The 26,968-nt window shown below is 38.0% G+C and overlaps 1 protein-coding gene across 3 annotated transcripts in view; it reads left to right on the top strand.

Annotated features, from left to right (window-relative positions):
* LOC124305255 (protein outspread) overlaps positions 1-26,968 on the top strand; it is a 68,990-nt gene that overhangs the window by 23,459 nt on the left and 18,563 nt on the right. For all 3 annotated transcript variants that reach the window (XM_046764454.1, XM_046764455.1, XM_046764456.1), the window contains exon 3: positions 16,275-16,340. In XM_046764454.1, the coding sequence (XP_046620410.1) occupies positions 16,275-16,340 (66 nt within the window). The remainder of the gene's footprint in view (positions 1-16,274; positions 16,341-26,968) is intronic.

Below are 26,968 nucleotides of genomic sequence, written 5' to 3'. Positions count from 1 at the left end.
ATTCGTATATTCAATCCAAACCAAGTTCATATCGAATTATAACTGTTTAAACGAGATTGAACTAATAATGAAAAAGTCAGACATCAATCTGAGACTTGATATTACAAGTTTGGGATTCTTTGCGATATTCCTTATCATGTAAGAACCGTTCTTTTAACCTAAACAAACTTTTAGGGATTGCCACGGTGGAAAACAGGAAATAATTGTTGTTTTTTTTTGTTTATTTTTTTTTTTTTTAAACATTCCGACATATTTGTACGTATAATAATGTTTTTTTTTAATTTTATTTCATCTTTTTAAAATTGACGAAACACAATAAATCACAAATTTTATTTCGTATTATTCGATTCGCGCAATATACAATATATATATATATTTTTTTCTCACTTTCATCTCTCACTTTCTTTCGTATATTTGCGTTTTCCGCGCCTAGGTGTCGTGACTGCAATATCTATGTACGCCTCCTGCCGTTAATACCTACTATTTTTATCCTCGCATCGAGGGCGAAAGTGCGAAAGTGCAAATAATTTCGCCAGAGTGTTTGCATATTATCTCTGTACGTTGATTCGTAAAACGCACGTGCGTTTGGATAATGCGATAGTGTGGATAAATCGATATAATTTGCAAAGCAAAATTTGCAGACGCGAGAACTGCGCAAATTTGTCGTGACAACGGCTCGGGTTCTTTTCGAAATCGTTTCACGAACTTTATTCCCGCAGAGACTACCCGGACTCACAATCAGATATGTTACGTATGTGCGATGAAAACTAATCGCGTTATTATACCTGTACAAGTTGGGTTGCTATTTTACATTACAGTGTACGTATACGTATGTAAACGTATCGAAAGTCCCCCCGAAGCAAAAGCAAAAGCAAATTCTCCTCGTGCAATTCTCTCTCCGTTTCTACGCATTCTGCATTACATATTTATACGCGTATAAATTGCACGAGCGAAATTGAATTTTTTTTCTTCCCCATTGTTGCCATTTTTACTTTCTGCAACGTGTATAATACGTATCTACGTAGGTATAGTTATTCTTTTGCGATTGAACAGTTTATTTTTTTTTGGTAATTTTTTTACCGCATTACACGCTTGCGATATTTTTAATTGGCAAATAATCGAAACGTCAAGTGTAGAAGAAGAAGAAGAAGAGGAAGAAGGGATATGTAAGGGAAAAACAGACCTGAAGTATTTTTGTAATCGAAGTACCACGTGACGAAACAAGCGTGAAATATATGAATTATAATATACTTGGACGTAACGACATTTAATTTTGCATGCCAGGAGGAAAAAAAAATCCGAGCTTGTTGTTAACGATGTTGATTTTTCTTTCTTTCTTTTTTTTTGTATTTCCTCGCGTTATCATTGTACCGTGATCAGGGAAATATTCCTTATCCCTCCCCTCCCAAATTTCTTTCATTCCCTTCGCCAATTTGTTTGCGTTTTTTTTTTTTTTTTTTTTTTTTTTTTGTTTGAATTTTTCTCTCTTTTTTTTCTCCCGCAGTTTCGGTTTCGTTCCCGAAATTCGTCTCCTTTCGAAATTTCATCTCGACGACGACATTTTGTTCGGAGAGAGAGAGGGGGGGGGGGGTAAAAAAATCGATATATATATATATATATATATATATATATATATATATATATATATATATATATAAATATTATGTGTGTCGTATACATTTATGCATGCGTATGCGTATGCGTATATACATGGTGAATACCTGTAATATATCATTCGCGGACGTGTCTAATTATTACATGCATTGAAAGTAGGCCATCATCGTCGCGGCGCGCTGCTCTGGGTCTTTTTGCCTGTATATTGTAACGTATATAACATGCGTACCATGTGTATATATATATATATATAAGAAATGAGATTCGTACTGAAAGAAAAAAAAAATAATATCGCATATACGTTAGACCGGTCCCAAAAAAATGGACTGTTTTTTTTTTTTTTTTTTGCTGTTTTTCTATTTTCAAAGTCACACGTTTGCCAGTTGTAGGAGGAGGAAATAAAACGGTTGTGAAAATTTGAGCCCTTGAGGTTTTTTTTTTTTTTTTATATATATATATATATATAGCAAAAATTGAATTAGCTCGAGTTGAGAATGAATTAAATGACACGATTTTATAACGTTGTTGATATGTTTTGCAAGAAGAAACCCACAATATTCCGTGACGATAGGTATAGTACTTTTCGTTATTAATCTTAAAAAGAAAGTGAATTTTCTTTTTTTACAACATTAACTTTAACCTGGAATAACTTTTAAGAGAGTCGAGTTATCGAAAAAATTACAAGAGACCTTGTTTCGCAGAGCTCTGAATGACCCAGAAAAATATTTATGCATCCGAAATTTATATGTAGATTTCTTCGTTAGCGATCTACAAACTTCCGATTTAAAATTAAGTAAAACTATTTACGCGTGTTAGTAAAAGTGAAGATAAAAAAATCGCGTTCGGTAACCATTAAACGTCGACATTAAGGAAACAAATTTTCACTGCCGTCTTATTTCCTCTTCCTGTAATCGTTGAGCGTGTAACTTTGGAAAAAAATATATATATATATGTATATATAACATATGCACACACTTGTTGACCTAATATTTGTTGCTACACGAGTGTCCGCAGCGGTAAACAATATTTATATATATACATATACATATATAAGAAGATGACGATGAATGGAAATTTTTTATCCTCCACTCTCGCGGTAGGATTTCACGCATAATTAAACCCGCTAATCGTTGCAATACCGCAACACCTATTAAGTCCATTAAGTACACACCAAGGTATGTATTGTTTAATAATTATATATGTATAATAATAATAATAATACACACGTTTTCGAAGACGCGTGTATGTAATTGCACTGTACACATTTTACGTCGACGATTTAATCGTTCTTTCATTATAAAGTGGACGTGGATGTACAGAAACGAAGCTCGTATTTTTACTTTATTTCCTCCGTCCAAAGTATTTTATTATTACATGTACAGACAACTGCACTTGTTAATAATATTCATATACCTTTTCGTACCAACCTAGGTGTTATACGTATAGGTGTGTTATACGATCATGTGTCAACGATAATAGTTGAAGAAAAGAAAAGAAAAGAAATGAAATGAAATGAAAAGTTCAAATTATACAGTATTTATCGTAATGTCCATTTATCTTTGAATGCAGATTATATCGCGTACACGTATAAATAACGTATTTATTGCAACGTCGTGTTTTACATTTTTTTTTTTTTTTTTTTTTACGTATGTATCGGCGGCGTTTATTATACAATTTGCTCGTTTGTTCCGGGTTTGTTGCATACCATATAAATACATTATATATCGTATCGTACATGTAGTAACACTTGTTGTCGGTTCGAAGCGTTTGTAAGAAACAATCACATCAGTCACTCGTTCCTTTATTTATAATATCCTTGTTTGGGCAACGAAACTGCCAACATAATTTTACACTATTATTTTTATCTTCTCGTTTTCTAATTCTTCTCAACTTCAATCCCATGTACGGATATACGATAATTAATATACAATATATTCTAATTTATTTATTTAACGATAAACTTGAACCTTGAGCGAAACGAATGAAAAGAATAGAAAATAATGATATAAAGTGAGAAGGTGAATTTTCCTCTCCACCCGCGGTTTGCAGTCAATTAAATATTCGTTTAACTTCGGTGAGTATATATTTATATATAATATATATATAGGGAATACATGACAAGACAAGACGCTGCAAAACTGAATCGCAGTAGATGATGGCGTTGAAATTCATGACTTCATCGTCTGGTACCTCGGTTCACGTGTGTTTTATACGTATATATGGATGTAACGCATCCCAAACATGCTTTGGGTTAACTTGTATGTCAATTGTTCGTTAAACCTGAGCGTCGATATTGCGTACATTACTGTGTATATCAATGTCGACGACTCGTAAAGAATCGAACATACAAAATTGTAAATTGCAATAGTGCAAAATCCTGAAGATGAATTACATACGCATAAAGGAGCGGAAGAGCGAAGGTGGAACATGAGAGTGCTTGGACTCTTAGGTGTACGTAATATTGTGTATATGATTGACGAAGAGTAACAATGAAAGATGACGGTTAATAAATTGATGCGTACGTAAGTAACGTCGACACTAGCTATCATGGCGTTAATCATATTACAATTATTGCGTAGCTTATGCTACTTACATTCACTTGTTGCACGATAATATTTTGAGAAAATACCTAGGATAGTGTGTCGTTGTATTATGTATCGATCCGAGTGGAGAAAAGATGACAATACGGTCTCTCGCTGTCTGTTTAACGTTGATCATCGTTGATCGATGTGCCGTGTCACAGGTGATCTGCAATAATATTATTCCAGTTTCATGTTTCAGTCGTAATGTGTAGGTGGTGTAATAAAGGAACGGTTAGGAGCCAAGAGGTTTGGTTAAACTGTGAGAAAATAAAGGGGGATCTAACGACATTTCGAAAAAAGATATTTGTTGCGACATGACGCCGGATTTGGATTAGAATTTTAATTCTGACCTCAGATTTGCGATCAGCGACAGCAAAAACCCCGGAGTAACAAATTTTTGCCAGAATCATTGAATTTTTACAGTTTTTCCGAATCAACGTCAGCCATCTTGGATTTAGAAATGTTCGAATTCTGGTTTCAGATTTGTGATCAGCGACCCCTAAGTAACAAGTTTCGGTCAGAATCATCGAATTTTGATAGTTTTATCGGTTTTATATCCGCCATATTGGATACGCCATCTTTAATTTAGTAATGATCAAATTCTGACTTCGGATTCGCAATCAGTGACCTCAAAAACCGTCCAGTAACAAATTTCGGCAAGAATCATCCAATTATTACAGTCTTATCGATTTTACATCCGCCATATGGGATTTGGAAATGATCAAATTCTGACTTCAGATTCGTAATCAGCGACCCTGAAAACCCTCCCGACTAACAAAATTCAGGCGAATATATTGACTGGAAAAATGTACGATTAAAAGGGTTAAATTCGAGAACACAGTTATTTGTCAGGGTGGCCAGCAGTCATAAATTTTACACGTCAAGTAGCTGCGATGTGTTTAACCTAAAAAACATTTTACATCCGTTTGTTTCGAGCCCCGCTTGCCAGCGTCGACTGCGAAATTTTTTTAGGTTACGTTCACGTCGGTTGGTCAACCTGGCAAAACAACCGCTCTCGAACTTTAGCGCATGCGCGTTAAATTGCAGCGGATGACGAAACCATTCGGTCGTTGGAAATTCGCTCGTTATCTACACGTATACGCGTATAATAATGTTGAAACGGTGATCGAGGAAGTGAGCGTAAATATTATTCCGTGCTGCAGGCTGAAGTCAATCGTTTTTCTATTAGGCAGGTTTTTTTATCCGCCGCTTATTGACTCCTGCAAAGGTTCTAGTCGCGAGTCTTATTGTTATACATATATTATTACGCGCGTTATTATACTCGGTATTATAATGTTTATACTTTATATTATTCACGTACGCGTGGTGTAATTTGTTTATATGTGTGTGAGATGAGAAAAAAGAGGAAAAGAATGAACTATAAAAAAAAAAAAAAAAAAAAAAAAAAAACATGGAAATTCTTATTTAAATAACACTGGGAGAATCATGAACTTGCGGGTTACTTGCGACAATGATAAATGGAAAACGTTTTTACAACGGTGCGAATTGGCGGTGATAATATTTTCAACACAATGTATCACGTAGTTGGTATAATATATTATGTATATTATAATATACTCGTCGTCGATTTTCAATGGACATTTATTCATTAATTTCTGTATTTGCGGTGCTTGGATTCTTGGATTTCTTTCGTTCTTTTTTTTTTTCTTTTCTCTTCTTGTTCTTTCACGACACGGTCTTGGGAATAGTTTGTATTGTTACAGCGAGAGAAAGAAAGAAATAAAGGAAGAATTAATTAAAAAAAATTTTAATGCAGACGCGAAAAAAATAAATCGTTTTATTACGAATGGAGATTATTGTTATTATTATTATTCAATAGAGAATGGAGAAGCGTCGATGTAAGTCTATGTACTTCACACGACGCGAAGTTACACATACGTATAACATATTTATTTATAATGGAACAATGCTGTATAACCATTTACAGAGAAACTTGTTCGAAATTCAAATAATACAATTTCTAATTCAATCTGATTAAAATAATGGTTGTGATGTTGTTTGCTGTTCAAGTTCCGTCATGGATCGTTTAGTATTTTATTATACTTACTATTGCCATTATAAACCAATCACGCCTTACTTACCTTTGCGTTGTTGTTTCGTTTCCAAGTTTAAAAGTTTCACGTATCTGATTGAGAAATCTTTGAACACGATCTTTCACGCAACGTAATACGTTCATATTTTCAAAGAACCTTTCTGTTAACCTGAACAAACATTTTACAGGGTGTCATGGTGGAAAACAGTTAATTGTTATTTTTTTCTTTCTTTGTTTTTAAACACCACAGTGTGACAAGCACATTTATGACGGATACACGTATACGGATGTATAACGCATATACTTATACGTATGTAAATTGTGCCTTCACATGCAATTATTTTCATCACCGATGACGACGATGCAGCGATGAGGTGAAAAAATGATGAACTTGTGATTCATCGATGATCAATGAACGAACGAATCTATGAATGAACGGAATGAACTCGGACAGTGGGTTGGGCAGGGAATTCGAAAACGAACCGGGTTTTCTTGATCTAAAATCAGACAAAGAAACTCTCGATTATTATACACCTCCTCTTGTTCAAAATGCAACGAAGGACGTCCTTATACGTCGCACCTACGCCAGCATCCAACCACCTACCTACTCGTCTATCTATCTACCTACCTTCGAATAGGTTATAAGGCGAGAAAGTGATTACGCGACCTCGGTTGCATTTGTGCGAACACTGCAACAGCAGAGGATATATTATTATTGACACGATGTAGAGAGGGGGTGGGGGAGGGGGGGGGGGGGGTCGCGTAGGTGAACGCAGAGTTTTCCATAACCATCCACCGTAAGAACGATGACGAAGTTTCTCCACATCTTCGTGGCACGTCAGAATAAAGTTTAATATATCAGTAATTTTGGGTCACATGGAGAGATTTGTCGATTTTTTTTTTTCGTTTGCTTTTCCCCTTCCTGTCATTTAAATTTCCCACCATGATATTTCGTTCGTATCACTTTCGACTTTGATCCTAGGATAGAAATCTTGTATGCATAAGAGGGAGGTGGTTGTCATAAAATATTGGGACAATCTCTTGAAACTTGAAAATGAACCGCGCACGCGCCGAATAATCAAATCTCATTGGTCGGCGAAACGTTCCCGCGGCGATATTCTCGTCCGCGACGCAGGCGGGCCAACCTACGCAAAATGTCTGCGTTTGAATTTTCAAAGAGCGCAAGCGTCGAGTTCCGACCGTTCTTCGAAGAATCGACTTTCCGCCCCGACGACAAATGCTTCCGAAACCTTTCCGAGTCGCCGTCTCGATTGTTCGAGATCCTAACCTCGAAAATTCGTAGGAACCGCGTCGCCGGCGGAAAGAGTTTGACGGCCGAAAACTCGGGTTGGCCAGCCTGCGCGAACAGCCGATAAAACTCGCGCGTGCGCGGTTCGTTTTCAACTTTCAACAGATTCTCCCGGTATTTGTAACGTATACGTACGTACGTACGTACATACCAATAACTCTGCGATAAATCTCGTCTTCGCAAGGTGCGAAATTATCGTAACTGTAATCGTGCCAAGGCCTCGACCTCACAATCCACTACACTCGCGCTTTGCGCGTATTTACAATATGTAAATGTTATACATATATATACATATATATATATATACACACAAATTACATGCATGCACACACGTGTGTGGAGAAGAGTCGATGTCGTTCGTCGTAAGTTATGTTATACGCACATATCATGCGTGAAAGGTTTATATTATGTATAATATATATGTATACGTATGGTGTATGTAAAGGGTAACCCCTTGCAATTACGCCAACCTGTATGCATACCGTTATATGTAGGTACATTGGCGTACATCGCATATATAGTATATAGATGTGTGTGTGTGTGTGCGTATATATGGGTATTATGTTATACCTTTTACACAGAGTCATACGAGGTGCCTGCACTGCCTGCGATGCGCTGTAGCAAAGTTATTTACATTTTACAAATTGCGTAAACTTCCCCTCCTCGCCTCCCTCCTAACAGTTTCTTTTCTTCTCCTCTAGCAGTTTGTTTTCGCACGTGTATTATATAATCGTATACGCCAGCGGTTGAATCGTTCAACTCGTTGTTATTTAAACAATGTATCGAATTTCACTTGCATTATGTTCAACATATATATATATATATATATATTTGTTGAATATATATATATACACCTATATGTATATGTACTGTGAAAAATACACGAATGAAATTCTTTGTAAACAAAAAATTTTACGGACGGAAAAAAGTTTATCTCGAAGAAAAAAGAAAGAAGAAAATGGAGAAATCAACGAGCAGGTGGAAACGGGTAAAGTTTTTATTGGATTGCGCGGAAGGTGGCGCCACCGTCGTTTTTGGACACGGGGCGAAAAGGTGGGGGGGGGGGGGGGGGGGGGGGTTGGCTCGTCGACGAGGCGAGTCGGGGTGTTACGGTAGGTTATGTGTACACGGCATTCCTTGCGAGGTCGTCGAACTTCTGGCGTCGCGACGACGACGACGACGATAAAGAATAAGAAGAAGAAAACTAAGAAGAAGACGTTGATTTCTGCGTCGCGCGATGCGGGAAACAAATTAGCGATTTTCGTAAGAATGGTATAGAGGATGGATAAAAAACGGAATATCAAAAAAGAACGCATTTGTTAAATATAAATTGTATGTTGTACAATGTACGGGATTGAGTGAAAAAAAATATATAAAATTTTTGGTTCAGTTTAAACGTCTTGAAAAAAAAACAATTTATTACTCAATTAAAAAGAAAGTAGAAATTAAATTGTTGGTATGACAATTAAAATGTTGAAATTACGATAATTTTGTGTCATATTTACTAATCGACAGATGTAAGAAATAATTTAACCGTAGAGTAGACCTTCTGGGATATTACGTTTGGTTAAATTTTTCTGACAGGGATAGTAAAAGAATAGCGATTCGGGAGGTAATATTCATTATTGTTTTATAATTTATAATTGTAATCTTTTCGATATATAATTTGTGTAATAACACAATATGGATGTTGGGATTGATATTTAACGATTAGTAACGATCACGGTGACGACAACGAGAATCCAAAATCAACAATTGTAACAATCGGCAAGGCCCGGATTAATACGCAATATACATTGATATGTATACATACATGTATATTTTTTTAAAACCATTTTAATTCCTTATTTGTTTTTCTACTTTATAGGTATGTATGTAAATTTTTAATACAAACATCGTGGTGATAGGGATGTTGAGAAAAATATAATAGTAAAACTTTAAGATAACAACGTAACCTTCGCCTGCAGATAGACGTATTGTAGCTGTTGCAGACTGTTATAATTGTACGTGCATAATTGTTACACAGACACACACGCTGTATACGGTGAGAAAACCGCTGCTGCTGCTTTTACAACTTGTATAATTATAATTATACGAACGGTTATTTACTGTCTCTCATTATTTCTCTTTCTCAACGAGTTTAACGAGTTTTTAACACGACGATTGTTTCGCAATTGCCGAATTTATTATATCGTCGACGACGCGGGACGCGCGCGATATGTTATTGCGCGGGTGAGAATTTTACTCGCGTATGTAACATACCTGACCACCTGAGTACGTTGGTACGATACAGGTATCAGCTACGTGTGAACGTGTAATTTATACACACGTACGCGTAAGGTTTTTTTTATAAAAGAGGTCCTGCCCTCTCTAACGCGGTTTTAATTATATAATAATATATAGCCGTGCCGTGGCAAAAGTAAGCGTATGGGTGTACAGATGCGAAAGGAAAGGGAAAAATCCAGCGCATGTGTTTATACGTAATTAATATTGCGTATTATACGTTACGTGGATATGTATTTAGTGTATGTGTGTATACGGAGCATTCCCTGACATCTTGGATCAAGATTCTACGTCGATGTCTCGGATTTTCTTTGTGTAATTTCATAAAAAAAATTGTATAGGATTTTAATCGAATTTTCGTGGAATGCCCTGTAAATATTAACGCAAGAGTCGAAATTGCGTGTGCAAATGCATTTACACTCACCAATTGTCACGGCTCCCATTGCATTCCAGCACGTGTAAGCCGAAATTGTACAATGTATGGGCAATTCCACTGATTATCATCAACACATGAGCGGGACGTCGAAAAATCGATTTTTTTTTCTTTTTTTTTTCTTTCCAACACAAGTTTTTCCTCTTTTAGTGTGTACTAATTGTAAGATTGAAAAGTTTACAAAGTTTAAACCTTCTCGGACCTTATATTACTGTAATAAGATGAGGTTTAAACGCGAATTGTTATCATCGAGATAGAAAAAACAAATTATGAAAAAATATATACAACATGTGAAAAATGCTCACTTTTCCGAATATGTTGTATACATTTGTGGATAACTTTTCGAAATCAATGTCAAGAAACACGTTTTCCAAGTACGTAAAAAAAGAAAAGAAACCGATGTTTTTTTTTTTGCACCATTAAAAATTTATCTTAGTTTTGAGTTTTTCGCGTGAATGCTGAGATTTTTTTTCACCAAGAGGAACTCAAATTTTCAGAGTGTGACGGCCATGGGATATCACTTGTATGCTAATTTGTGTATTTGTGTGTAAGTATGGTAACGCGTTACTTACCAAGACGATTACTAATTTAGCCGTAGAATATAAAGCGTCGCGGTTTTACGTTCCTCATTTGCGTAGCTTAATTGGCCGCATTGCGGTCACACGAATAACGCCTGTGCGTAAATGTGTGTTTAGTGGTACGTGTATTATTTATACATAAACGTTTGACATATTTAATTTTTCAGAAATATTGTTACACGATTGTTTCAGTATCGCGGATTATCGGATTGATCGCTGTCACGCGCTTGCGGATTAATCAATCAATTCGTATTCGATTTAGGAATTTCATTTGCAATATTTTTTTTTTTTCTTATGTCAAGATCGAAGTTGAGTTTGTAAGATTAACTATTCAAAGTCAAAAATTCGCTGTACGCATCTTTCCGCGTATCATTTATGTTTTATATCATCTTTGAGTTTTGGATTTTCCATATTTTTTACCTTCGGAATCCTGGTCATTCCGTTTTTCCGTTTTAGTCATTTTTTCCATCAACTCGTCGAGCAAACTACGCTGTGCGAGTATATTTTATTTTTCAGAATTTTCATTTGAACACTCGATTTTGTATCATTTGTGATTGGGGGAAAAGGGACATCCTGCCTTCCGCGTTTTCGAAGGATCGAGAATGGGGAAGGGGTGGGGGGGAGGGGGGAGAAAAAAGGAAACAAGGAAAACAACCAACCGCGATGATCGGCCGACGTCGTGAAATGCCGTTTGCAGAAGCAGCATCGGCAACAGGTGCCTTTCTTCTTTATACAGGTATACATACGGCTGTATAAAATACACCCACACATCCTCGTGCTGCAGCACCTTGGTTTATACCTATGTATGTGCGTGTCTGTGAGAGAGAGACGGGAATTTGAGGCAACGGGTTGGGACGGGTTGCAACCGGGAAGCGACGCTGTCGGTGAAACGAATGAATAAAAGTGAGGGTGATGTGGAATGTTGAGAATCATTTTATCGGAGGTAAATTTTTTTAAGGACGGATGAGAAATTGGGATATCACTCGATTTGGTCCGATTTTATCATCCGTAATGTGTAGGTTGTATCATCTGGACTCGGTACAACGTAAGTTATGACGACGATCAACTTTATACGGAACAATGAATTTCCGATTGAAATTAGGTATATTTTTTGCAATTTTCTGTAACCAATTTACCCGAATTGGTCAGGGAAAATTATAAAATTTTTTTGCATACAAAAAACTTGGAAAAGTCAGGGAATTTCGTTATGGAGATTTAGTGGCCACACTGAGTGTGGATAAAATCAGATCTCAGTATTCAATCACCGCACTTTATTACCATACGTCCATTCTAATTTCTATTCGTCGGTACAATTTTTACGATCGTATGTAAGTTTTACTTCCACCTATACCTACGTACAGCCTATAAATCAATGAGAGAAAAATCCGTAGGTGTTGAGTTTTTTCACAAGCGGATCGAACGATGTCGTCTAATGGTTGTGCGTTTTTATTTTATTTCTTTTTTTTATTTTTTACTTGTAAAATTTATTCTACGTTCGCTTGTCAAGCATCGGTGAGCGATCATATCGTAATAATATTTTATACCGTTGAACGCGCGTGCAACAACGTGTTTTGTACAGGAAGAACCAACTATTCAAGGCTACGTGCGTGTGTGTGTATCTTGCGTTGGACGTAATATACAAATGAACGGCACTTTGTCGTCAGGTTTCGCCCCCGATTCAAACGAACACGTTTAACTTGCCGTTGCTGTGTTGTTAATGGTTTCTAATCACGATATCGCGCTTCTCCTACTCTACCTCAGCCTTCCACTTTTATTCCCGCGTATCTATAATCCGAGGTATCTATAAACGAGGTCAATTTACATTGGGTTATAACGAGTATCGTTAGTTTTACGTCGTTGTAACGTAGATGATGTCCTTTTTTTTTCAATTGCAGACTATACAGATTTTCATTTATCTTAGTCGTGCAGCTATTCGTTTGTTGGAAAAAAATTTACCTTGAAAATGTATGAAAAAGAGATGCATAGATAGACTAGTTAGATAGACAGACTAGGTAGACAGTTAGACTAGTTAGATAGACTAGATAGACAGGTAAACTAGTTAGATAGACAGACTAGGTAGACAGATAGACTAGTTGGTCAGACTATATAGTTAGATAGACTAGTTAGGTAGACAGACTAGGTAGACAGATAGACTAGATGACAGGTAAACTAGTTAGATGTACAGACTAGGTAGACAGATAGACTAGTTAGTCAGACTATATAGTTAGACAGACAGACTAGTTAGACAGACTATATAGTTAGATAGAATAGATTGATAGATGGACAGATACAGAGAGAGAGAGAGAGAGACTTGACAGTGTTAGACGCTCTTTTTGCTCCTTATCATTATTCTCTAACAAATTCACGTGTTATTTACGTTGTACATAGATATCTATATTCCTTTTCGAAGAAACGCGCAGTGTCATCGTAGTAGGTGTACAGTACGCATGACCATGTAACCGTAAGTACATGTGTGCCTAGATACTACGCACGACGCACGCCCGTTCAACGTATGCTACGTACATGCTGCGTTGTAATAAATGTTTCCTAGAATAACGCAATATTTACACGTACAACACATTGTGTGCCGATGGTTAAACGACGACGACATCGTGCGTACGAGCGTGAAACATTCCCACAGACACTTGCTCGGTCCCTTCGTTGCTGCAAGACGAGGCTTTAAGATATACGATGCATGCGTGCATATACGTATGTATGCGTAGCGCCTAATATCTTATTTGAAGAAAGATGTGCTGTAAAAAGAGGATGAAGAAATAAGAAAAACCGACAGACTACCTTACACAAACCATAAGGGGGAACAGTTTTCGTCGAAACACTTGTTGCCTCCTTACAAGCGAATGGTGTTGAGGGTGCGCGGAGCATATCGTCGTCACTAATGCATGTACGCGGGGTGATGTAACGAAAAACTTTTTAAACGAAATGATGATGATGATGATGATGATGATGATAATGACGATAGCGAAAAATAGAGAAGTGAAGGTGGGGGCGAGTGAATAAAATTGATATTGAAATGGTAATAGAAATAATCAACGTTGAAATTAACTCTAACGGGACCTTTGATCCAACGACCGTGGGCGATGCGTCAATTTTATAGGTATGGTATATTACACATCCGTGATGATGTATTTACATCCATACCCGTGGATCTTGTGTCTTATATATATTCTTTATACGACCTTCGCATACCTGATATATGTATAACACTCGATCGAAAATATGAAGGAACGTTTCATTTTTTTCGTCTTGGAAAGTCCCGTTGTGTCCAATCTTCGCCTCGGTCGCGTTTACTTTTGTACGCTTGAGGTGAAAATCTTTTTTACATATCTTTTGACGACGATCGCCCGACTCGAATGATCAATTTTTCACGAGATGGATAAGATTCTTTGAAATATTTTCATCGCCCTGTTCGGATGTTTCGTCGGTCGTGCAGCGGTGAAAAGAACGATTCGCTGGTTTACTTGTTTGTACGCGTGAATGGATTAGTGGTGAAGAAAAATTGTCATTCGCGTCACGATTGCCAATAGTAGTGCACGGTGATGGTATGCAACCTGTGCAACGTGATAGTTGTGGGAAATGAGATAGTCTCTGTGAAATTGAAGTGCGGATGCTTTTTATTTTCCCCCCCGTTTCTCGACGTACAAATCAACGCTTGGCTTTTCTACTCTCTTCACTTTCATTTTGTGTTCATTTTTTTTTTTTTTTGTTTTTTTTCCTTTGCTACTGTATCATATGAGGTAGTATCGTGTCAGACGAAACGTCGTCCGAACTTCCTTCGTTTTAGTTTACGAGTTGGACGAACGTTCAGCTCCCTTGGTCACCATTTCTATCATCCTTTCTTTCGTCCACTTTTATGTTATCTTCTACTTCGAGTAGTGGTGGTCCTAATGATGTTACCACGATGACATTGCTCGTTGGCGGTATGGATGGATGGATGGATGGATGACGAACCTGAACGATGAATCGCCCGGACGTTGCGCCTCTTGTCTGACTTCAGAGTTTGGTACCGAAGCTTCCTGCAGGTTCGACTCATTCTCCTGGAGGATGAGGATGAGGATGAGGATGAGGACGAAGCGACATCTTGTAGATCTTCCCACGCGCGTGCCTCACCTCGAAGTCGAGTCCTCGAGGTGTGCGTTACTTCGACTCTGAGTATTGCACATCGTCACAAACACAAACCTGCCTTCCTTCTATCCGCGGGCATAATTACCAGATGAAGATAGAAAACCCAAGCGTAGGTTGCGTTGTTGCGCATAAACCAGCGGCGTCACTTGGTCACCGTTCGTTTCTCGGCACTTTACTTCGTCCCGAATGCCTTCCCGTACTCCGCACCACGCGGTCTAACGCCAAGCCCTATTCTCCATCAATCCCTAGTCGATGACTGTCACGTTGAGACTGGTCCTCGCTTTGCTCTCCTATTCTTCATCCTTTCATACCCTCGTATCCTTGTTCCATTCCAACCTACATCTCACTCCAGATACCCTAATTTCATACCCAAGAGCATGTGGACGATTATCACGTGACTATTCGTGTGACGTTTAAAGGTATACTTAATATTCATGGGTCATATCTCACGATGAAAGAAAGACACTGGGTATGTTACATGGACTATGCAGAGCTGAGATGAAAATCCGGTAAATACCACAGACTGCGGCCTTGATCTTAGCACGCGCCTAGGTTTAAGGTGGAATAATATATTCATCCGGGATTCTCCTCCTTCCATATATATTATATATGTATATTTGTATACGTATATAGGTATGCTACTTCTTCTCACCGTCATGTCGGACGAAATGGACCGCGGCCACGACCTTCGCGCCGTAAAATATGTATATATATGGGAATCCAGTACTATATATGTATTATTCATATATTCACAAGCGAACACTTCCAACCAGTCTCTTCGTCGCGACTGCTTTAACCCTTTTCGATCTTTGTTAGTCTGCCTCCTCCCCCCCCTCCCCCCTACCCCCAAACCCACCCCTCAATTTCGTTTTCGAGAGCTTTTTCTTTCTCTCTTCCTTTCTTTTCCATTATTGTCTCCTTGTACGTACATACGTATACCCATACGTTCGTCAACGCGTTACCTATGACGCAGATGTAAGGGAATATTTCTTTAAAAAAAAAAAAAAAAAAAAAAAACTACGTCTATGGTAAAGTTTCGTATTATACCGTCTGACGTGTATATATATATATATGTATATGTATATGATAAATACGTGCACGGAACCGAATTACTTGACGAGTAATTTTTCAATAAATTACAATCTCTGCGTATAACTAACGCAGTCACGTAACTAAATAGATATAATCATCTGCGGGTTGTGTAATTTAACAAGAAAATTGAAAATAAAAACAAAATCAAAAAACACTAATGGGCCACTTCTTTTTATGGATGTTTCAGAGATGGCAGAGGCGATGGTTCGTGCTTTACGACGACGGGGAATTAACGTATTCCGTTGACGAACATGTGAGTAATGCTGAACGTTATTTTATTTGAAAAAAAAAAAAAAATCCATTTTAATTCCTTTATTTTTATTCTTTCAAACTTAATTTCGTCTTTCTGAACGGTTTTTTTTTTATTTTTCATCGAAACTTTGTACGTTATCGCGCACGTGCACGCCGCTCATTCTCAATATTAGGCAATCCCCATGTTCATCATCATATTGTGCGCTGTTCGCTGTTGCTGCTGCTGCACGCACTCCGATTTATTAGGTACTCATGCACTCGAATAACCTCTGTACGTACGTGTGTGTTTGCGAGTGTGTAAAAAAGAACCTACGTTCTCGCACGTATAAAATAACGGATAAATCTTGGAAGAGTTCTACAATTTTTTTTTTTTTTCTAATACCATAAAAAGAGCAGCATTACGCTTCGATATATATATATATATATATATCGCGTACCTTATACGTACGATATTTTATTTATTGCTACATGAAAAACAGACAGTCAGACGTTCGGTCGAATTGTCCTCAATTGCTAGAAATGGATGAAGCTTTTTTCTTTTTTTTTTTTTTTTTTTTTAACTTTTATTTTCATTCCTTGCTACATTTGTTGGTCGCGTGTTCGCAATGCCGTAGAAAAAATCAACAGCGTCGAATGTGTTTCGTCGGTTTCGTGGATATATTTGTAATCCAATTTATGTCCGACAAATCTATTTATACCATTAGTCGATAGCGATCATATATATGTCAATCAGGATATTATCACAGTATTTTTACGGATTCCCATAGGGACAGGTATATACGGTATAGATTTATTATGTACGTGGACACGGATTGGTAAGTGAAAAAATTTAGGTACGAAATTCGAAGCGATTTGGTACTGGCTTAATAAGACAAAGAAGAGAATATAAATTATATAGATCCGGAAACCCCGCAGCAAATCGACAATTTTAGACGTTGTTCGTTTTGTATCTAATCATTGATTTTTATTACACGTTATACCGATCGCTCGGCTAATTCGTATATCGTCAGCTGGAGATTTCTCTCCTCTCCTATCTTTTTTTTTTTTTCTCCACTCTACCGATGAAGATGCTAGATGAGGGAAGATTTCTTCCGTGTCGTAATATACAAAAACTTTTATTACAACCATACAATTAACGTTTACACATATACATACATATATATATATATATATAGTACACCTAAACCATAGGTACGTGTATAAATTCCATTCACACGGTTCTCTCATTACATCAACAACGTCTGTTTAATGAATCCTGTGTTTGTTTTTTTTTTTTTTTATGGTTACAGCGTATAATTTCCCTTTCTCAAAAAGCTTTCGTTGATGACGCAGTCCTTACGCACTTTTACATCAGCGTGTACACGAGGCTTAAGTCGGTAACGTTATTTCAATAAGTCACGTTTCAATAGAACAAAAATACATGTACATATATATTTTTATTTATTGTATAGAAAAGCGGTGAAAAATTGCAAACAAATGATTAATCAGCCCCCCCCCCCCCCCAGCAACTTTTTGTTGCACCAACGTTACTAACTTCGGTCTCATTATGCGTTACTACCGTAGGTGGTTCTCTTTTTTTTGGCATTCTATGATCGTCGATTGTTTCGAGAACAATGGTAAACATCGTGAAAACAGATTGAAAGCGGAAAAATGTCTTGGAAGAACAGACGCGAAGACGACCATCTTTGCTTACACACGTCATTGATGGAGTTTCAGTTTGAGTTTGAGCCTGAGTACGTTAAACGTGCTTTACACTATATCTATGCATGCGGCGTGCGGTAAGGTAGTCGCATACCTAGGGCACGTGCACTTGGGGACAATGAATATAAGACGGCTAATTTGTTAAACCAGACAGTTACGTTGGCAACACTGCGATACCTGCAGCGCCATGGTCGGCCGACCGCGAAACAAAACTCGATCTCAATAAAGGTAACATGACCCGTGACCGTCGAATCTAACCTTAGAATACCGCGGAGATAATGACTTGTTGGATTGACACGTTAATTCTAAGGTTAGATTCGAGTTTGTTTCGCGCTCGGCCGACCGTGGCGCTGCAGGTATCTCAGTGCTGCCAACGTAACTGTCTAGTGTAAAAAATTACCCGTCTCACATTCATTGTCTCCAAGTGTACATACCTAAATATATATATATAGAGAGAGAGAGAGAGAGACACTGTACGTCCGGTAGGCGGTATACGGTGTATAAAATATACGCGTTGTATACCTGTAGAGACCAACCGTGGTACAAAGAGGCGTTGTTCCTTATCTCGAAACAAATGACGACGATGCACCATGCGCCTTGCGTCCCCGTCGGTATATAAGGTGTACCTTCTTCGTGCACCGTTCGTCCTGCCTCTCTCCTCCCTCCCGCCCCTACGAGAACCCCTGAATTCCTAGATCGCATTCCGTCACTCCCTACACTGTACGGGTTCTCAACCAATTTCTCGTATCGTCTTACGAAAGCTTTACGGGATCACGGATTAAAACCTGTCGATCGATTGCGTTGTCGTTCCCCTTTCCCAGTCACCCCATATCATTTTACTTCAGTTTTCAAACCAAACGGAACGACGGGAAGTGTCAATAGTGAAATTACAGAATCAATCCCCCGATCGAACAATTGTCCTGTCGATCACTTCATTCCACAACTGCACATTTTTTTTAAACTGTTTTTTTCATACTGGTAAAAGAAATTAATACAGTTTTAAATACCATACCGTCTGTAAAGTGCTGCTGAGTAGACTTTGGTGAATACTGTTTTGTCGAGAAGAAGACGACGGTGTCTTTTGCGGTGTGACAGTTGGATTTTATTGTTACACATGTAACCGCGGTCTCTGCAGGACCGTAATCGTAGTCTGGTAACCCCTGGCTTTCATTAACCAAACTGAAAACGTCCGGCGCAGGTATAAAAAGTACGTCTGCAAGGAGGGTGACGAGGGGGGGGGGATAAAGGAAGAAAGGAGACCTATGGGATCGAGAATCTAGAACGGTATTACAGGCACCTATTTTACCTGCGCACCGAATCTGTGGACGCGGAAATTTTAAGGCGCGCGTATTGGGCTTTGAGGCTTGATATATCTCTCTCGTGTTGCGAAAAAGAAAAAGAGAGAAGAAAAATTGGTAACGGAAAATTAAAAAAAAATAAATAAAAAAAAAAATTTACAAATATCGCGGAGAGCTGAGGTTTTTTCGCGTTCAGTGATTCGTTGCGAAACAAAAAAACGACAAAAAATACAAATGTGATAAAATTGAATTGGGGAAAAAAAAAAGAAAAAAAAAATAAAATTGGCGAATCGACCAGGTACGTTTCACGCGTACTCCGAGTCTCGGTTACGGAGACCTTCTCCTCGACGATGACGTTCAGGCGCATCGCCCTCCCCTCCCTTCCTCCCCCGCCATTATCTCGATTCATCACCTTTCATCCACCGCCGACCAGGCATCGCTACTATATATGCCGTAGGAGTACAACGAGTAGGTAGGTAGGTACTCCATCATCGTTATTACTCGTCGTGCAGAGATCAGGAATATTTACTTACTCGCCACCATCTTTAAAAATTATTAAAAATAACAATAAGGTGAAGAAAAAATAATTCACTTCTTTCTCACATTCGTTGTAACGTTGTACGAGATTTGTTTTATTTGTACAACATATCGAAGGTATAGATAGCTTTTCATCGATTCTCATATTGACGTTAAATAATGGAAACTCGGTTGGTTACGGTAGATCCTCGCACGGTTTGTGGACGCGTTTCAATTGTTTCTTTCCCCCCCCCCCCCCCCCCGCGTTTTTGGTTTTCCGCGGGTTTTATATATTTTTTTTTTTTTTTTTTTAGACACAAACTTTATTGATTTATACGTTTTTCCGTTTTTGTTGTCGTTTTTGTTATTACACGTGTTTGTAAATCGTATAAACGCGAAACTGTACTGACTTTACACACATGCAATATTTCATATCCCATACATCATCCGTTTACGGGCGTATCATCAACTTTTATCTCTCATATCTATATTGCGGTACATAGGTATGTACACCTGTTTTTAGGCATTTCGTTCCTCAGGCCACCTCCGACCTGAGATATTATATATATATACACATACATACACGTACGAGTCTTACTCGGATAATCAGATTTCAGCATCGCCTTGGTTATATCTAGGTGTAATACACCTATACGTATATTCAAACACGTATGTACGTGGAAATTTACGCGTTTCTGTCCGTCCGTTGCTATCATATATATATATATATCCACTGTAAAAATGAATGATTATAATGAATTCTTTTTTCTTTGAAGGGGGGAAAAAAAAGAAAATGTACAAAAATAACAAGTCTCTGAAAGTTTCGAGAGACAAACGCTTTGTGATTCTTCGTCTCCGAAGTGTTATCCCGATGCATATGTATGTGTATATATTATAATGGTCATGTATATACATATGTATGTATCTTATATTTATGTAAGTACAAATTGTATATCCATGACCGACGGATGGCGGTCGGACAGACTGGAAACCTTCTTCTTCATCTTCTTCTTCTTCTTCTTCTTCTTCTTCTTCATCTTCATCTTGTTCCCCGTGAGGCTCCTGCCGTTGCCTGCAGGCCGAAGGCCAAGACAAGAACGCGGGACTGTTGGGGCCCAGGGCCCCTATTATTCCCAGGTAATTACATATTTCTCTGAGAGGAATTTTTGAAATGAGTTTTGGCTCTCCCTCTGCGACGATGTGTATACGTGTGTACATGCACACAGGCAACGGGTGGTAGTACGTATAACACGGGCCTGTATATTTTATATACAAGGTGTTCCCTTTAGAACGCTGCGGACCCTTGATGCGTCGGAATTTTGTACACTTGTAAACCCTTGGGAAACTACGGTATTGTCAGAGGTTTTCACACTCGTTTCTCTCTCATCGTTTCACGCCGTGAAATCTTACTCCGAGTTTTAGAATATCTATAGAATAGAATATAATAGAATATAGAGTTTTAGAAAATTTGTATCACATTTAATCGCACTTGCGTGTTAAATAAATTAAAAAGAAAAAAGAAACAAGTATTAGCAAAACTTATCACGGTAACATTTATAAGTAATGTACATGTATTGATAATTATTAATTTTGAAGCTACGGCACGTAGTGTTACATAAATAATTTTCATATTTTTTTTTTTTTGTTTCTTTTCGCATATTATTTATCTTGTTATTATATTTTCACGATACGGGTTTTCATGACAATTCTCGTGAATGTGTTATTTCGTAAGTTTGTTACGCGTTTGTACGAGTATTTTGACATTAAAATGGAAAGTAAACGAAGGGAAAAGAAAAATTTCCTGTATCGGTAATCATTTTTCTTCGGAACTGTGTGGAGCAATGAACGACGTTTAAGGTGCATACGTTACACCTTTTAACGATGACAAGAGAACAATCGAAAGATCGATTTTATCTTGCCTTGCGTAGTAAGGGTACGTAGATATCTATGTACATATGTATGTATATGCATAAACGTATGTACGTATAATATGCAGTATACTGTCACGGACTGTTTCTGCAGCTATTCCTACTCCCGTTGGTGGCTCCACAGCGAGTTTCGCTTCCGCGACTGCGTACTTCGAGACACTCGAAGAGAAAGAAAGATACCGATATGGTATGTGGTACGTACGACACACGACATAACTCACACTGCTCCATCTATTTTTCGTTGTATCGACGGCAGTATCGAGCAAAGCTGTAAAAATCGTCTCGAGCCATTAGTTGAAACTACTTGTATTATACACGCGCATGTATATATATATATATATATATATATATATATAATTATTATATGGTTGTGTGTAATTATACGGCCCTGGCAAAGTTTGGATATAATTGTACTATAGTTGGTTGCTGAAGAAGGAATAGAAAAAGAGATGACGATGATGATGGTGATAATGGGAGAAGAAAGAAATAACATTTAAAGAGACACGTGGTGATGCTCATGAGGCTTGAACAGCTGTTAAATTCCAGTTCCTGTTCGTATTTTATACTTTATAATGCAGGAGTATACCTATACGTACCGAGGCGTATTAACGTACGTAAAAGTAAATCCATGGTGTAAGTAAATACAAGGTGTGTGCTCCGAACGGAGATGCGCATTAGCAAAGTCACGTGATCCCCCCGCATGACGTTACGGCGAAAATTCCGTTTCTGTCGTAAAATGTGTAACATAACCTACGTAAGCAATTATTTAACATTTAAATACTTATTACCCCCCCCCCAATGAAATATTAGGATTCAGTGAATTCCTAAGAAGGAATGACTGTTTTAAAGCTTTTAAAAATATTGATCAAAATGAGATAATGTGGCGGCACGTTCTCATTGGCCGAAGCGGCAGTGACCAGGAAGAAGACATCTTATTTTCTTTTACAACATGGGTAAATCAGACGCCTGCGCTTATGCAATTCGTAATACAATTTAGGGAAATCCGCCTGGATATTGATAACCGGGATTACTTAGTGGTAAAAATGTGTCCTGAATTGCATAAATTCAGGCGTATTACCGCAAAGTATAATGCCGAATTGCATAAGCGCAGGCGTATTTGACAAAAGTCAAATTCGCACATGCGACAATTGTAGGTAGTATGTATTATACACTAAATGATCCGGTACGTAATACTCTATACCTTATACTGTATATAATATATATGTACTTCGTTTGAGACGCGTTGCGGAAACGGCAAGTTGAACCAACGTTACGTACTCTGTGATCGGGATCCGATACCGCCGCGTTGGCTATAATTCGATATCCCATGTATACACACACATGGTCCATACCTTTTTACTACGCCTATTTCCTACAGCAGTTGCCTCCTCATCCTCCTCGATCCGCTTCATCACACCTCAATAATTATCCTATAATATCCTTTTTTTTTAATATTTCTTTATTTATTTATTACAATCATAACGACGTCCGGCTAATGGAGGAGAATTTTGACTGTACCTAATACTTGTTATATTATTATGCATTGCACATCGTATATACCTGTATTTATTAGACAATAACATTCAACTTTTTAAACGCCTCGGGGAGGGCTATTGTTGTATTATACACAGGCATTATAGGTATGTATAAGAATTATATACAACGACCGTTAATGCCGTGCGTCCTGTAAATAAATACGTCGAGTGGGAGGCTAAACGGTTCTGACTATCCGCGGCTTTTGTGTATCAGCTACAGAGCATGTATTGCATAAAGAAGCAACCTTTGTAAAATTTACTCAATCAACCGGATCTGTACACGTATTTATACGTTACTCGATCGGTTTGAATTGATTGATTAAATGATGTCGCGTGAGAATTAATTACATTTTTTGCCGCGTATCTGTCGCACAATAAGTATATTTAACCTTCGACAAATCGGGAATTTTGTGATTTAGGTGCGATAGAGTAACGCGGTTACTTGGGTATTTTCGAAACCGTATGGTAACCACAATTATGAGATAAAAAAGAAAATTCCTCAAGAAGATCTACACGATGAAAGTGTTTGCGTAAAAATGGGCCACCCTATAGATTTCTCACTCGGTCGTCGGTAAGAACGAGATGACAGAAGCTGAAGATGATGAAAAACGGGAGAATTTGAAAATTTATTTAAATATAAAAATAAAACGAAGACTGGATGAATTAAAGGAAATTGAAAAACAACTAAAATGCGATTTTCTTGTCGTGTTTTTTTTTTTTTTCATATTCTTTTTCTTTTTATTTACCCGTATCTACCCGTGCATAGGTACACACATGGTTCGTACATACATATGTATACGTACAACCTACACGTGTTAGGTTGAGATTCCTTTGCGAACGCCGGGGTCGATGCTGATGCTGATGCTGATGCTGCTGGTGCAGTTGCGGAACAAATGATAATGTTTCCTCCCATCTTCGGTATATTTCTACACCCGTATAACATTGTATGTATGCATAGTTGCATGCTTCTCACATACATGGTACGGCACTTATACGTATCTGGATATAAGGTACCTGACTACCTTAATGGTCCCATGGCCATCCCGCTCTTTCACAACGTATGTACCTACCGACCTAGCATCCGGCCTAGCCTTCTTCGTTGAGATATGCCGAAGAATATAAGAATCTGCTAGGAGAGACCGTAAGAGAGCACATGTAAGAAATATGTATTACACACTTGCTTTAATGTTGTCACGTTTCGTTGTATAAACTTTTTCGACATTTTTTGGTGAAAAACTTGACCCGTTTTTGGTTAAAATAATAATAATGATAATAGTTACGACAGATATAACTGTTTCTAGCCATGCCGAGTGAAATAAAGGCGAATACCAGTTTTTTTTTGTTACCGTGCTACAGTAAAAAGGACGTGGACGGTACTTGCGATTAACCTTTTTCGTACAACGTCGATCTGGGGATATGCGTTATACGTGCGTATACGTATATATAAGGCGTTGTGTTGCGTTGTATGTACAACATATTGAAGGTAATTGATAGTTTAGTTTCGTCATGAGACGTTGTCACAAAGGTTATATCTTGTAACGTATTGTTTACCGCTACAATAACGCACCGTGGCTGTAATCCAGTTAGCAATGGCGCACATGTACATGTGCTCATGTGCGCGCGTGCGTACATCACCTTGTTCCAGTATTTCAAAGACCCGGCTGAACGGAGCGCAACATTCCTCAACGTTTTGTATATGGGTGTGTGTGTGTGTGTGTGTGTGTGTGTTATGAATGTACATTTGTTCCTTGATATTACCATCATTATTTTCTTCCGTCTGGAATGATTACACCAGTTCCGCTATTCTTCTGGGACATCACGTATAGTTTCACTGTTGTTTCTATTATTGAAGTCACGCTACGCGACTGAATTAAGGCTAAGAAGATAAAAAGAGTGACGAAAGAAGCGAAGAAGTGTAAAAGATATATTAAACAGGGGATAAGTGGGTCGTCGCCATATTTTATTTTAATTATACCGATTTATAGTCGTTAAAATTCACGGTAAAATTGCGTTTTCCCGATGGTTGAAAGGGTGCGAAATTCTCTATCAGTCGGGGGGATGACGACGCATTGATAAAATCTCTGATATCGGCTCAGAGTAGGGAGATATTAACGTTGAAAAACGTGAGGTGGAGATTGACGGGTGAGAATCTTCTCGCGTCTCAACCGCGTGACTCGTATTTCTACGCTTTATCGAGTACTTAACTTGAAGAGACTCGAATACCCGTTATTGGAATATACAGCTCGACGAGGCGAATTTTCACGTCGTAAGTGGAATAACTTCGCCGCTTTTAGCACCCGGTGCAGAAGATCGAGCAGCTTTACATCCGCACCCGATGCATCCCATATAAGCGTGGATTGCTGCTGCTGTTGCTGGTGCAGTTTTCACCGAGTTGCGTAACGCGAACGAAGAAGGAAGAAACGCTCTCATCTCTCATTTCTCACCTCGCCGGAGGCTCGAACTTTCGACTGAGCTTCTTCAGCCTCTGCAACTTCTTCCTCCTGCTCCTCCTCCTCCATCTTATCTCGTTCTTCCCTCGCGTGCATTCTTCTCGCCGCTTTTTCTCCTACTTGTGTACCCTCCCTTCCCCACCTCACCCTCCTCACCTCCTGACGAGCCGTGCCGAAGACTCTCTTCCTCATCATCTCTGTCTGTCTCTTAAATATACTGTAACGTAACGACCGACGCAAATGTCAGGACGCATGGAACGCGGCGGTTTTAAGTGTTTTATACGTTATATGCAAGTTACGCAAGATGTGATTTTTATGGGATGGAGTGAAAACTTGAAAGGAACAATATTTGAAATGGCCGATATATCGGCATTTCAAACATGCGAAAATAAAATAACGATAGATGAATTGTCGAAATTTTTTTTTTCCGAAAGTGTCATCGACTAGAATGATCCACTGATCAGTGATACTTTCAAATATCTAGATTCCGAACAATTCATCTTTCGTTATTCGTTTAAATTTTTCATCATTGTCGGCAATTTTCCTTCTTTCTTCGATATTATATGATTTTTAAACATTTTCATCTCCGTATGAATAATAATAATAATAATAATGACGATGAATTTTTTCTTTTTTTTTTTCTTGCGTTGCGACTTGAAAGTACATATATGCAGTTACACGCACATAATGTATGCTTCGTTACTGCACCTACTATGTATTTTGATGAGAAGCCTCGCCCTGCAGCTGGCAGAGGATGCCTTGCACAACGGCATCGAGTAGGTTGTCCTACATACGAACTACAAAACACGTACACACACGCATACGCGTCATCTCCGTAAATATTATTACCTACGATATTCAATTCTTTTCTTATTTTTTACTTATTAATTTTTTTTTTTTTTTTCTTCAATAAATATACCCGTATTGTATTGCTTTATGACACTAAATATACATGTAACTTCTTCCAATTCAATTCCATGACTTCTTTGATTATTATCATCATTATCATTATCATTATCATTATTATTTATGTATTTACGCGTCGCGTGATTGGATTCATTTCCGTTACATTTTTATTCGTTTAGTTTTCTGTCTCTGTCATTTCGAGGTTTTGCCGTAGTTTTATGTTTGTATAATTTACAGATTATAGAATCTTACGGTGAATCTTATTCGGTAAACGCTGCGACGGTAGTAGGAAATT

The sequence above is a fragment of the Neodiprion virginianus genome, chromosome 5 (assembly GCF_021901495.1).
Source record: "Neodiprion virginianus isolate iyNeoVirg1 chromosome 5, iyNeoVirg1.1, whole genome shotgun sequence".
Lineage (NCBI taxonomy): Eukaryota > Metazoa > Arthropoda > Insecta > Hymenoptera > Diprionidae > Neodiprion > Neodiprion virginianus.
Note: the sequence above shows the minus strand (reverse complement) of the source record. Positions and strands in the feature narration are given on the sequence as shown.